The sequence below is a fragment of the Stegostoma tigrinum genome, chromosome 3 (assembly GCF_030684315.1).
Source record: "Stegostoma tigrinum isolate sSteTig4 chromosome 3, sSteTig4.hap1, whole genome shotgun sequence".
NCBI lineage: Eukaryota > Metazoa > Chordata > Chondrichthyes > Orectolobiformes > Stegostomatidae > Stegostoma > Stegostoma tigrinum.
Window position 1 is genome coordinate 104,499,659 of NC_081356.1, and position 15,076 is coordinate 104,514,734.

General features: G+C 41.4%; 1 protein-coding gene across 3 annotated transcripts in view; it reads right to left on the reverse strand.

The window, feature by feature from the left end:
* gfm2 (GTP dependent ribosome recycling factor mitochondrial 2) overlaps positions 1-15,076 on the reverse strand; it is a 62,779-nt gene that overhangs the window by 28,648 nt on the left and 19,055 nt on the right. For all 3 annotated transcript variants that reach the window (XM_048526949.2, XM_048526948.2, XM_048526950.2), the window contains 2 exons: positions 12,995-13,055; positions 2,163-2,351 (listed from right to left, as the gene is read on the reverse strand). In XM_048526949.2, the coding sequence (XP_048382906.1) occupies positions 2,163-2,351; positions 12,995-13,055 (250 nt within the window). The remainder of the gene's footprint in view (positions 1-2,162; positions 2,352-12,994; positions 13,056-15,076) is intronic.

The window sequence follows — 15,076 nt, forward strand, 5'->3', positions numbered from 1 at the left end:
GTTAAGAGTAAGGACAAGTTCAGCTAAGTGGACCAGCGTATCAGTGGAGGGGGACTGGTTGGGCCAGCGGGACGGGAAGAAACGAAGGGCCTTCAGGCCATCTGCATAGGGAATGCAAGTATATAGGGACTGGGCATCCATGGTGAAGATGAGGTGTTGGGGACCAGGAAATCAGAAGTTTTGGAGGAGGTGGAGGGCGTGGGTGGTGTCACGGACATAGGTGGTGAGTTCCTGGACCGGGGGGAGAAAATGGAGTCGAGATAAGTGGAGATAAGTTCAGTGGGGCAGGGGCAGGCGGAAACAATGGGTCGACAAGGGCAGTCAGGTTTCTGGATTTTCAGAAGGAGACAGAAATGGGCAATGCGGGGTTGGGGAACCATGAGGTTAGAGGCTGTATGTGGGAGGTTACCTGAAGTGATGAGACTGTGGATGGTCTGGGAGATCACCTGAAGTGATGAGATTGTGGATGGTCTGGGAGATGATGTTTTGGTGATCAGGGGTGGGGTCATGATCAAGGGGGCGATACAAGTATCTTTGTCACAAAAGATGGTAGTGGCCTAGAATGCACTGCCAGGGAAGGTGGTAGAGGCACATACAATAGTAATATTTCAGAGGCATTTAGACAGACATGTGAACAGGAATCTTTTTGGGGAATACAGACCATGTGCAGGAGATGGGATTGGTTTAGAACAGCATCATAGTTGGCACAATCATGGTGAACCCATCTGTCAGTTTCTGTGCTATACTGCTCAATATAATACTCAAGAAGTTGACACTGTGCAGGACAAAGCAGCTCACTGGATTGGTATCAGATTCTTAAATATTCACTTCCTCCACCCTGATACACAGTAGTATCAGTGCAAACCATCTACAAGATGAACCACAGAACCAAAGCTCCTCAGACAGCATCATTCAAACACATAATCTGCATGTTCCTCTTCTGACAGATATAAACTATCTTTCCTTCAACTTCACCGGTTCAAAATCCTTGAATTTGCTTTCTAATTGCACTACGGTTATCCCTACATCCTGAGGACTGCAGCAGTTCAAGTCAGGTCACTATCACCTTTTCAAGGGCAAGAAATGTTGCAGAGCCCAGTCAAAAAGACTTCCAGTCACAGAAACAACTCTCTATCATTACACTCAAACTCCTGCCTTTCAGCTAGTTTTGGATCCAATGTGCTACTTTGCCTGAGATCCCATCATCTCTCACTTTCTTGTCCAGTCTGCTGTGAAGGGCCTTGTCAAAAGCCTTGCTATAGGGACAGCAGAGAAGAATGTTTTTCACCCAGACGAAGAAGAAATCCGGAACTTACTTTCTGATAGAGTAGTGAGTCAGCAGCTTATAACAAAGGTAGATTGCAAAGATTGGGCTTGTTTCTAATGGAGTTTAAATGGCTGAGTGATGGCTTCATTGAAGTTTGTAAGATCCTGAACGGGCTTGGCAAGATAAAGATGGAAAGGATGTTTCCTCTTGTGGGTCAGCCCAGAACAAGAAAGTACTGTTGTCAAGTTAGAAGGCCACCCTTTCAGGATAGAAATGACGGGTAGCACGGTGTCTCAGTGGTTAGTACCGCTGCCTCACAGCGCCAGGGAGCTGGGTTTGATTCCACTCTCGGGCAACCTTGTCTGTGTGCAGTTTGCATATTCTCCCGTGTCCGCGTGGGTTTCCTCAGGGTGCTCTGGTTTCCTGTCACAGTCCGAAGATGTGCAGGTTAGGTGGGCAGGCCATGGGAAATGCAGGGTTACAGAAATGGGGTAGGGAGTAGGATGCTCTTCAGAGGGTCAGTGCAAACTCAATGGGCTGAACAGTCTGCTTCCGCACTATAGGGACGCTATGATTCTAAGACAAGAAACTGCTTCTTTCAGAGGGTTGTGCGCTTTGTGTATTTTTTATACTCTGTGCCTCAGAAGATGGAGGCAGGCTCTTTGAATATTTTCAAGGCATAGATGGATAGATTCTTGTTAGGCCTGGGAGTCTGAAACACAAAAAAGATTCGCCTTGATCTTGTTCAATGGTGGAGCAGGCTTGAAGCACCAGATCTACGAATACTGGCCCTATTTCACATATAAACATCCAGCTTACATATTTATCCATTATTTGCATAAGTATCTAAGGTGTAGACTATTAAATGCCTAAAGCATTTACTTTGAAACTTTACTTGTTCAATGAGGGCAAATCTTGCATCTCTGGCTTCTTTCCAAAGCTTATGGTCATCTGCTGGCGTTAAAGGATTCCGACTAAAGATTGTGCCATCATCTTCATCAATGGACTTTGGACACCAAAGAACTTTTTCATTTGTGACAAGGTCAACTACCCCATTAAAGGTTTTCCCAGTTCCAACTGGCAGCTGGAATTAAAGAGAAAATAAATACTGTTAAGAAAACAATACAAGACATGTCAAATAATCAGTCACAAATCACATTCTATAAAATGATTTGGGACCAGTTAGTTTTCAAACAATGGTTAAATAGGAACCATTTATGACTGCAGATGTTCACTGAGCCTGGAGTCAATGTACTAGATTCACTGTTTGCAGCATGTACCAGACAGTTAAATAGATTACAGTACATCTTGCCAAGGAACGTGATTGACTTAGTTCCACTTAAACTAATGGATGGAGAAACAAAACAAAACTAGGCTTCAGGTCTATTCACTTAATGAAGCCAAAGAGTTTAAGCAGCATAGCTCTTCCTATTTCTATTGTTCAAATTCCTCCTAATATCATCTAGGTCTTGTATAGTTAATAAAAAGAAATTAACTTAAGTGTTTACCAGGGAAGACAATTTTAAGACATGAACTAAAGTGAATAGCTAAAAATGTTAATGTGATAAACTTACAGCATGCACAACTTGTTTGAATCATAATTGAAATTTATTGTCAAGTGTACTTTTACATGAAAAATACAGTGAAAAGCTTTATAAGTCACCCCCCCCCACTGCATTTACATCAATGACCAGTCTTAGATAATAAAAAGTAAAATTAAGACAAAGTTCATCACCTTGCCATTACATCATATATACTACGCCCTCTGTATGAACATAATGTATGGTTATATTTGTGCTCAATTAGGAAAATATATTGAAAAAATAAATTACGACAAGTAACCAGAAGAAAATAATTGAAAATAGAACATTTGAAATTGAAGTTTTGAAAGTATAGATCCTGTGGTTTATAATGCAATAACAGTGAATAAACATCTATTGTTTCAATGCCCATTGAATACCACAGTTTGCTAAAAAGTGGAAATTTCCGTTGAATTGAATGCTGTATTTTCTTCAAGTAAGTTAATTAACTTGCAGGGATAAAAACATTGTGGAACATTTAATCTTAAAGACAACAAGCCAAATTTTACCGTAAACAATGAACTGAGAGCACTTGCTGTTGACCACAAAGTCAGTGTGTCTCAATCTAGCAATCTTTCTGGCAAGAATTTGAGTACTTTCCCCATATAGTCAGACAGTGACTGCAGTTTTCTTAACTGGTTATCACAGCCTGAGCAGCATTGATGCCTTTAGGCAATCCAAACAGTCCATTAAAGTATTTCTAGATAAGTGTGGAGCTGGATGAACACAGCAGGCCAAGCAGCATCTCAGGAGCACAAAAGCTGATGTTTCGGGCCTAGACCCGAAACGTCAGCTTTTGTGCTCCTGAGATGCTGCTTGGCCTGCCGTGTTCATCCAGCTCCACACTTTGTTATCTTGGATTCTCCAGTATCTGCAGTTCCCATTACCAAAGTATTTCTAGAGATGTGCTAATGGAAACAAAAGACACTGAAGTAAAATCACCTTTAATATCTTCTATATTTTAAAGGGAATTAAGGATTTAAGTATCACCAGTATCTTACAGATCACGGTACATTGATCAAACAAATTGACAAGACCGTTAACCAATTGTAATTTTTCAAGAATAAATTCTAAACAAAATTTGTTAATGATTGAACAGTAGCCTTCTCACCTAAATTCAGGATATTGTTAAGGGATGGTCTATTACCAATCAAAAGACCATCTTCCACACCATCCTTTAATAATAGAAAACCAAAACAAATCATTATTTATATATATATTAACATAACCTAAATGATTAAGATTCAAAAGGGAAGAGATGTTGTTATTCATTCATGGAATGTGGGCATCATTGACTGGGCCAGCATTGCCTAATCCCTAATGGCCCTCAAGAAGACGAGCCACTGTAGTGCATTTGATGTAGGTAGATCACAATGCCATTTTAGCAGGAGATTCCAGGATTGCAACCCAGAAAGTAGTCGAGAAAACACTGTACGATTTCAAAAAAGGAGTTGGATATCACAACTGGAGCTAAAGGCATCAAAGGATATGGGAGAAAAGGGGGAAAACAGGCAACTGAGTTCATGATCAGCCGTAATCATATTGAATGGCGGGGCAGGTTGAAAGGACTGAATAACTTACTTGTGCTTCTGATTTCTGTTCAGTCACTACAGGAACCCTAGCTTCTAACCAGCTCATGTATCCACAGCACTTATATGGCTGATGCAGTTCAGTTTCTGATCCACGGTAACGTCCAGGACGTTTTTAAAAATTCATAAGTGGATTGTGGACATCACTGAGTGGCCAGGATTTATTGCCATCTGTTCAACTGAAGTTCTGCGCCTCTCAAATTCCACTTTTGCTTCTGATTTACAGCATCTGCAATTCTTGCAGTTTTTATTTATTGCCCATCCCTAACTGCCCTTGAGAAGATGGCAGAGAGCTTTTTTCTTAAAATGCTGCAGTTCACCTGCTGTGGGTTGATCCATGATGCCATTTGCAGTAGGCAGAGATGGGTCGTCCACTTAGCAATTCTGATTGAAGAATGTTTAAAATGCTTCAACCTTATCTTTTGCACTGATGTTCTGGCATCCACATCATTGAGGCTGGGGATGTTTGTGGAGTCTCTTCCTCCTGTGAGTTAGTTGCCCACCACCATTCATGACTAGATGCGGCAAGACTGCAGAGCTTTGATCTGATCTGCTGGTTGTGGAATCGCTATGCTCAATCACTTGCTGTTTGGCACACAATAGGTCATGTTTCGCAGCTTGACCAGGTTAAAATCTCATAATCAAGTATGGCTAGTGCTGCTCCTGCCTTGCCTTCTACATTCCATATTGAGCCAGGGCTCATTCCCTGATGTGATGATAATAGTAGAGTAGGGAAGTGTCAGGCACTGAATTTGCAGGTTGTATTGAAGCACAATTAGATTGCTAATGGTCTACAACACTTCACAGATGCCCAGCCTTGAGTTGTTATATCTGGTCAGTCTATCCCATTTAACATGATTATAGTGACACAACACAATGTAAGGAATTATCAATATGAAGAGGGGATTTTGTCCGTTCAAGGACAATGAAGTGGTCAGCTTACCAATCTGTTGATGCAACTTCATCAGGCAGCTTGGTGAAAATGAGGTTGAATATGTTTTTTGATGTAGTCTCTCTCTCTCTCTCTCTCTCTCTCTCTCCTCCCTCCTTATTTCCCCCTCATTTTTGATGGTTAGTATTGTCCTTAACAGGTTTTGCATGTAAGTATCTAACTGGCATCTTAGGTGTTTTACTGGGAGGTTAGTGTTTAAAAAAGAGGAAAAAAAGAATTAATTTTGGTGGTGGGAAAGTCATTCAGTTGTGCGTGATAGCATTTCTGGGCACATTTTAAAAAGCCTCTGCTTAACCTCTCATGCAAAAACTGCCCTCACAGTATGTTATCAACTCGATACTGCAATGGCAATGGCAGACTAAGTTATAAACATGAATTACTAAAATGGGACTTTAAATAATTTTCTGATCCAAGTGCAGGATGTCGGCGAGGCCTCTTTTGGAGTGCTGTGCCCAGTTCTGATCGTCCTGACATAGGAAGGATATTAAGCTGGAGAGGGCTGAGAAAAAAAATTATCGAGATGTTGCTGGGAATAGAGGGCTTGAGTTATAGGGAGATGCCTGATAGGCTGGGACTTTTTCACTGGAGTGTTGGTGGTTGAGAGGTGACATTATTAGGCATTTATAAAATTGTGAGAGATGTAGGTAAGGTGAATGGTGGGTATGCTTTCCCCAGAGTGAGGAATTTCAAGACTAGGGGCCATATTTTTAAGGCGAGGGAGAAACAATTTAAAAAAATGAAAGGCATTTTCATTTCTAAACACAGTGGTTCATGTGTGGAATGAACCTCCAGAGAAAGTGATAGATGTGGGTACAGTTATAACATATAAAAGACGTTGAGATAAGTACATGAAGTAGAAGTGTTTGGAGGGACATGAGCCACGTACAGGCAGGCAGGGCTCGTCAAGTTTGGGATTATGGTTGGCATGGACTGGTTAGACCAAATGGTCTGTTACAATGCTGTATGACTTTGTAAGTTCCTACCAACTGTACACCACTGTTCCACCACCTCTGCTGGGCATGTCCTACAACATAACATGATTGTTGAAGACATTGTCTGTGACAATTGTGTGCAAAGTATCATACCATAAGCATGACTATGTCAGGTTGGTGCCTGAGACTGCTCTCCCAATTTCAGCATTAACCCCCAGATGTTAGTAGGGAGGACATTGCAGAAAAGGTTGTGTTTGTGATTGTCACTTCCACTGCCTGAGATAACTCCAGTTGGTCCATCTCATTTAATTCCATTTTTCCTTTCAAGAGGTCGACAGAACTTAATGGCTTGCTCAGCTATTTCAGAGGGCAGTTAAAAGTCAATCGCTGTGGGCATGGAGTCACGTATTGGCCAGTAAAGGACTTTTGTGAACCAGATGGTGTTGTATGACATCATTAGACACTTCATTCCAGATTCCAGTCAAAGTCTACCATCTGCTGTGGTAGCATTCAAATCCGGATTCCCATAACATTATCGGGTCAGCAATGCCATCGGCCATCGCCTCCAATTTGTATTGCTTACTTCCACTTCAGACTCTCAAACTAACAACCCTCAATTCCCTGGGATCAAGATACTATTACATTGATGCTTGTTGAATATCCTTGCTTTCTTTTAAAGTCTTGTATTTGCATGAAATTGAGGGTGAAGTTTGGATTCACTCACAGAAATAAGGATTCTTTTTTTTTTGGGATTTTTAAAATTCTCTTTGTAGAACCACACAAATTGCGTGCATTCTTATAATATCAAATGAATGAATTTACTTTAAATTTTAATTGCCTCATCTAATCTAATGTATTAAATCTCTCAGTGAATACAACTCTTATCTCCTTTAGTGGGGAAATATTTTCTGAAGAGTCCCACCGAGACCCTTTCAATATCCAGGAAAATTACAATATAGCTAAAAAGCAATTATATTTTAGACTCAGGAAGAAAACCACAATGCTGCCACCCGAAGGTTGCAGGAACAGCAACTCATATTCCGCTTGGGGACCCTGCAGCCCAATGGTATCAATGTGGATTTCACAAGCTTCAAAATCTCCCCTCCCCCACTGCATCCCAAAACCAGCTCAGCTCGTCCCCGCCTCCCTAACCTATTCTGCCTCTCACCTATCCCCTCCTCCCACCTCAAGCCGCACCTCCATTTCCTACCTACTAAACTCATCCCATCCCCCTTGAACTGTCTGTCCTCCCAGGACTGACCTATCCCCTCCCTACCTTCCTACTCATACTCTCCTCCCACTGTGGGTTATAGGGGGATGGGTCTGGGTGGGATGCTTCAAGGGAAGGTGTGAGCTTGTTGGGTCAAAGGGCCTGTTTCCACACTGTAGGGAATCTAATCTATTCTATCCATTTTTGGCACCCCCCCCCCTCCCTATTTATTTCAGAACCCTCTCTCCATCCCCCTTTTCTGATGAAGGGCCTAGGCCCGAAACGTCAGCTTTTGTGCTCCTGAGATGCTGCTTGGCCTGCTGTGTTCATCCAGCTCCACATTTTGTTAACCCTTCACTCACTTTCTGCCTTTGGGTGGGGTTTAGTCAGACACTGTCTACTCAAGTTACAGATCTGACAGTCTAGCACCCTCTGGCTGATGTTGAGAGAAATTAGCTGGGAGATACTGCCAATCCAAATGGCTCTTAGGATGAATTACAGTTGTTAAAAAAAACACAAGGTAGTGAAAGTAGAAAACAAAAAGCTCTGCTCTTTTAAAGATTACTTTAAAAACTTATTTTAAAAGTCTACTAATTAACAAATTAATAGCCGTTCCTGAATATAAAATTTTATAAGGGCTAACATGTTATTTAACAAATGTTACTAATAACAGAGTTGTGGTACAAAAACAATAAAATTCACAGAGTTTAATGACTGTCAGCTCTGAGCGAGTCCGTAGCATAGACTGTGTCAGAATTCTGAGTAATAGGTCGCAACTTCAGGATTTTCATGTTAATCTGTACATACGTAAACATCCACAAGTTGTGTTCAGTTCCAAAGTGAAAGTGGCAGTGACAATTCAAAAACAACCATTAGCTCCCCAGACACTTTTGCAAAATTGGAAGCATTTAGAGCTGAAACTACAAGTGGTTAGCCACAAAGCACAATGTCTACTGATTTTCACCAATCTTGTGCTTCAGTCCATTTTCTAGACAAACTGTACCCATGTTTACAAATTTGTTAATTTGAGGGGTTGGCAAACTTGGAGGACAGTCAAGCCCTATTGTGGTTATAGGTCAAGCTGCAATAGTATCAATGGTTTACAGTATAACTCAGCAAACAGTGGTGTACTGCTATTGTCACTGGACTAGTAATTCAGAGGCCTAAGCTAATCAAGTCCAGCTATCTCAGGAGTTTAAATCCAATAATGTAATATCTGAAGTATAAAGTAACGGTGATCATAACAGTTATAATTAATTGTCCTAAAAACCTATCTCGTTCACTACTGAGTTTTAAGGAATAAAATCTTCTGTCATTACCTCGTCTGGCCTACAGGTGACTCCAGGCCCACAGCAGTGTGGCTGACTGTAGCTGTTTTCTGGAAAGGCTAAGGCACTCAGTTCAAAGGCAACAAATACTGTCCACATTGTGAAAGAAATGTAACCCCTCAACACGAGGACAAATGAAATTAGGGTCATAGAAGCAGAGCATGGAAACGCCCTTCAGTACAACTTGTCCACACCAACCAGATATTCTGAATTAATCTGGTCCCATTTGCCTGCATTTGGCTCATTTCTCTCTAAACCCTACCTATTCATATATCCATCCAGATGCCTTTTAAATGTCATTATTATAACGGCATCCACCATTCCCTCTGGCAGCTTGTTCCATGCGTGAAAAAGTTGTCCCTTAGGTGTCTTTTAAATCTTTCCCCTCTCACCTTAAACCTACGTCCTCTAGTTGTGGACTCCCCTACCCTAGGGAACAGACCTTGACCTATTCACCCTATCCATACCCCTCATGATTTTATAAACCTTTATAGGGTTATCACCAGCCTCTGACACTGTAGGAAGCTAGTCCCAGCATATTCAGCCTCTCCCTATGAGGGCAATCCCTCCAACCCTGGCAACATGTTTGGAAATCTTTTCTGAACCCTTTCAAGTTTCACAACATCCCTCTTATAGGAAACCAGAATTGCATGCAATATTCATGAAGTAGATAAACCAATGTCCTGTACAGTCATAACATGGCCTCACACTCCTATGCTCAGTGCACTGACCAAAAAATGTAAGCATACCAAACACCTTCTTCACTATCCTACCTACCAGCGTCTCCATTTTCAAGCAACTATGAACCTGCACTACACGGTCACTTTGTCCAGCAACATTCGCAGGACCTTAGCATGAAGTATACAAGTCCTGCGCTGAAATGCCTTTCCAAAATACAGCACCTCACATTTATCTAAATTATACTCCTTGGCCCATCTGATTAAGATTCCATTGTACTCTTGAGGTAACCTTCTCAGTATCCACTACACCTCCAATTTTAGTGACGTCTGCAAACATACTAACCTTACTTCCTATCTTCACATCCAAATCATAGCAGTGGACCCACACCAATCCTTGTAGCACACTGCTGGTCACCAGGTCTCCAGTCTGAAAAGCAACCCTCCACAATCACCATATTTCTTCTGCAGTCAAGCCAGTTCTGTATCCAAAGCGCTAGTTCTCACTGTATTCCACTTGATCTAACCTTGCTAACAAGCCTAACAGGAGGAACCTCATCAAACACCTTACTGAAGTCAATACAGATGACATCCACCATTCTGCCCTCATCAATCCTCTTCATTATTTCTTCAAAAAACTCAATCAAGTTAGTGAGACTATTTCCTAGCACAAAACCATGTTGACTATTCCTAATCAGTCCTTGCCTTTCCAAATACATGTAAATCCTGTCCCTCAGAACTCCCTCCAATAACTTGCCTACCACCATATCAGGCTTACCAGTCTACAGTTCCCTGGCTTTTCCTTCCACCTTTCTTAATTAGTGGCACCATGTCAGCCAACCTCCAATCTTCCAGCACCTCACCTGTGGCCATTGGTGATACAAACATCTCAGCAACGGGCAATAACTTCCCTAGCTTCCCACAGAGTTCTAGAATACACCTGATTAGATCCCAGGGATTTATCCACCTTTATGCATCTTAAGACATTCGACATCACCTCCTCTGTAAAATGGACATTTCTCAAGATGTCACTATTTATTTCCCACATTCGTTACCTTTCAAACCCTTCTCCACTGATGCAAAATACTCAGCTAGTATCTCCCCCATCTCCTGCATTTCCACACATAGGTGGCCTTGCTGATCTTTAAGGGGTTCCATCCTCTCCCTAGACACCCTTTTGTCCTTAATGTACTTGTAGAATCCCTTTGGATTCCCCTTAACCCTATTTGCCAAAGCTATCCCACGTCCCCTTTTTGCTCTCCTAGCTTCCCTCTTAGTTATGCTCCGACTGCCTTTAAACCCTTCCAGGGATTCACTCAATCCCCGTTGTTTATACTTGACATATGCTCCTTTTCACTCTTGATCAAAACCTCAATTTCTTTAGTCATCCAGCATTCCATATACCTACCAGCCTTGCCCTTCAGCTTAACAGAATATACTCTTGTTGTCTCATTTTTGAAGGCTTCCCATTTTTCAGCATCTCTTTACCTGCAAATATTCGCCCTCAAATCAACCATTGGAAGTTCTTGCCTAATGCAATCAAAACACGCTGCCAATTTAGAACTTTTAAATTTTAGCACCGCTCTATCCTTTTCCATCACAATTTCAAAACTAATAGAATTAGAATTTCAAAAATAGAATTATGGTCCTAACCCCAAAGTGCAACCCCACTGACACGTCAGTCACCTGCCCTGCATTATTTCCCAAGAGAAGGTCATGTTTGCACCTTCTCTTGTAGGTGCATCTACATATGGAGTCATAAAATTTTCTTGTACACACTTCATAAATCGCAGTCCATCCAAGTGCTTAACACTGTGGCAGTGCTTGTCTATGTTTAGTAATTTAAAATCCCCTAACATAATCACCCAATTATTCTTAGAGACAACTGAAATCTCCTTACAAATTTGTTTCTCAATTTCCTGCTGACTACTGGGGGATCTATTTGTACAATTCCACTAAGGTGATCATTCCTTTCTTATTTCTCAGCTCTACTCAAATAACTTCCCTGGATATATTCCTGGGAATATCCTCCCTAAGTACAACTGTAATGTTATACTTAATCAAAAATGCCACTTCCCCACTGCTATTCTTCCTATAGCATCTATACCCTAAACATTAAGCAGTCAGCCTGTCCATCCCCAAGCCACATCTCTGTAATTGCTATGATATCCCAGTCCCACATTCCTAACCTTGCCCTGAGTTCATCTGCCTTACTGGTCGGGCCTCTTGCATTGAAATAAGTGCAGTTTAATTTATCAGTCCTACCTCATTCTCCGCTCTGTTCCTGACTGTGTGACTTGCCATTTTCCCAGCTGTACCTGTCTCAGACTGATCTCTTTTGTCACTGTCTCGCTGGGTCCCATCCCACCATAGTCCTCCACCCCACGACCACTTACTCGTTTAAATTCTCCCAAGCTGCTCTACCAAATCTCCCCCCTCCAACAGATTAGTCCCCTTCCAACTCAGGTGCAATCCATCTTTCTTGTACAGGTCACTTCTATCCCAGAAGAGATTCCAATGATTCAGTAATGTGAATCCATCTTCCCTGCACCAGCTCCTCAACCATGCATTCATCTGCTCTATTCTCCTATTTCTACCCTCACTAACTTGTCGCATCAGGAATAATTTAGATATTACTAGCCCTGAGGAATATCTTTTTAAATTCTTGCCTAACTTCCTATATCCTCTCCTCAGAATCTCATCCTACGTCATTAGTTCCAATGTGCACAACGACCTCCTGCTGGTCCCTCTCTTTCTGAAGGGTCCCAACTCAAAACGTCAACTTTCCTACTCCTCTGATGCTGCCTGGCCTGCTGTGTTCCTCCAGCTCCACACTGTGTTATTTCTGACTCCAGCATTGGCAGCACTATCTCTTTTCTCAAAGGTCAACTGTGAATTTTGCTGTTTGTTGTTTTTTCATATATGAATTCTGATGTCCAGAGATACCTGAAACTAAACAGCAAAGGCAGGTGCAGGTGCAGGCTATGCAGGTTTACTGCTCCATTCGATTCACCGCCTTTGTCTCTCTTCCTCCCTTGCTTTGTCTCTCTTCCTCCTTTTTTTAAAAGGAAGTGCTGTTGTTTTGATCTTTTTTTACCTCCCTGAAGTTCAGAAACAATGCAACAGCTTACAAAACAGTAACTACTGCTCCTAGAATTTGACGGAAATCGGTTCCAATACTCAAAATACCTCAAAAAAAGGAGTAACTTTTACAGCCACAGTTTTTCCTGTCCTCCATCTAGGATTATCTTTTTGTTATTGCCTTGTGGAAGTGACAAGCTCCAATTTTACAAGGAGGTAGGAAAGAAGCAGAATAAAACTATTCTAAAAGCCACAAAATTAATTTAATATCATGGCATTACCTTGCAACCCATGAAACTATTACAAACATGATTTCCTCTACATAAACATGTTCAGTAAGTACATTTTATTTTACAAGTTGAAGTTTAAAAAAAATACCTGCAGCAGAAGTGGCTTCACTTTTAGTTTCTGTTTAATGCTTTCAATGGAATACGAAAAACTGCAAATCAAAAAACAATAATATTTATTCTTACTAACAAAATTCCAAATCTAACCAAGTAATCACAAACAAAAATGTGCATAGTTAAGAATCCCCAATACATGATGATCATCCATAACATAGGCATTCTTCAAAAGGCCCCAGTGGGGGTGGCATAGTGCTGCCTCACAGTACCAGGAATATAGGTTCAATTCCACCCTCAGGTGACTGTTTATGTAGAGTTTGTACCTTTTCCCCATGTCTGCTTGGGTTTCCTCTGGATACTCTGGTTTCCTCCCACAGACCAAAGATGGGCAGGTTAGCTGGATTGGCTATGCTAAATTTCCCATAACATCTAGGGATATGCAGGTAAGGTGGATTAGTCATAGGGAGGTTATAGGGGTAGAGTAGTGGGGTGGGTCTGTGTGGGATGTTCTTCAGAGGGTTTGTGTGGACTCAATGGGCTGAATGGCCAGCTTCCACAAGGTAGGGATTCTATGATTCTAAACGAAAATGAAACCAAAATAAAAAGCAGAAATAATTTTCAGTCAGAATCTTAATGTAGACAGAACAAACAAATTAATGTTTCCAGTATAATCCTTTCACTAGAACTAAATGTCTTTCCATATTCAAAATGATAAAGAGGCAATAAACAGGCAATTATAGGTCAGCTGGCTTAAAATTTGGCATTGGGAAAACGTTAGAGTCTATGATCAAGGAAGCAACAGCAGAGTAGAAATATATAATATTAGAAAGGTGGTAAGGGAAATCCAGGGAATAATAGACTGGAGAGCCTAATAATGGTGGTGGGCAAGTTGTTGGATGGAATCCTGAGAGGCAAAATTTGTGTGTATTTGGAAAGGCAAGGTCTGATTAGAGATCGTTAACATAGCTTTGTGTGTAGGAAATCATGTCTCCTGAACTTGATTGAGTCTTTTGAAGTAACAGTGGATCGATGAGGGCAGAGCATGAACTATATGGACTTCAGTATGGCAGTCGACAAGGTTTCTCTTGTTAGAGTGTATAGCAAGGTTAGATCACACGGAGGAGAGGGAGAACAAGCTATTTGGAGACAGACTGGGCTCGAAGGTAGAAGACAGAGGGTAATGATGGAGGGTTGTTTTTCAGACTAGAGGCCTGTGACCAACTCACTGCCACAAGGATTGGTGCTGGGTTCACTGCTTTTCATCGTTTATATAAATGATTTGGATGTGAAGATAGGAGCTATGTTTAATACATTTGCAGATGACACCAGAGCTGGAGGCATGGTGGACAGTGAACATAGTTACCTCAGAATATAACAAGATCTTTATCAGATGGGCCAATGGGCCGAGGAGCGGCAGATAGAGTTTAATTTAGATAAATGTAAGGTGCTGCATTTTGGAAAAGCAAATCAGGGCAAGGCTTCATGGTAAGGCCCTTCGGAGTGCCGCTGAACAAAGAGACCTTGGAGTGCAGATTCATAGTTCCTTAAAAAAGCATCTGATATGCTTGCCTTTTTTGAGTATAAGAGTTGAGAGGTCATGTTGCAACAGTACAGGGCATTTGTTCGGCCACTGCTGGAATATTATGTGCAATTTTGGTCTATCTCTGCTACGGGGGGGGATGTTGTAAAACTTGAAAAGGTTCAGATAAGATTTACAAGTATGCTGCCAATGGTTGAAAGGTTTGATTTGTAGGGGCAGGCTAAGTAGACTGGAGATATCTTCCCTGGAGCATCAGAAGCTGAGGGGCGATCTTATATATGTTTATAAAATCATACGGGGTATGGATAGGGTAAATAGACAAGGTCTTTTCCCTCTGTGGGAGTCCAAAACTAGAAGAAGCAGGTTTAAGGTGAGAAGGTTAAAATTTAAAAGGGATCTAAGGAACAACTTCTTCATGTAGAGGGTGGTGCACATATGGATTGAGCTGCCAAAGAAAGTGGTGGTAGCTGGCACAATTACAACATTTAAAAGGCATCTGGATAAGTATATGAATAGGAAGGGTTTAAGAGGGATATGGACCAAATGGGACTAGATTTATTTAGGATATCTGGTCAG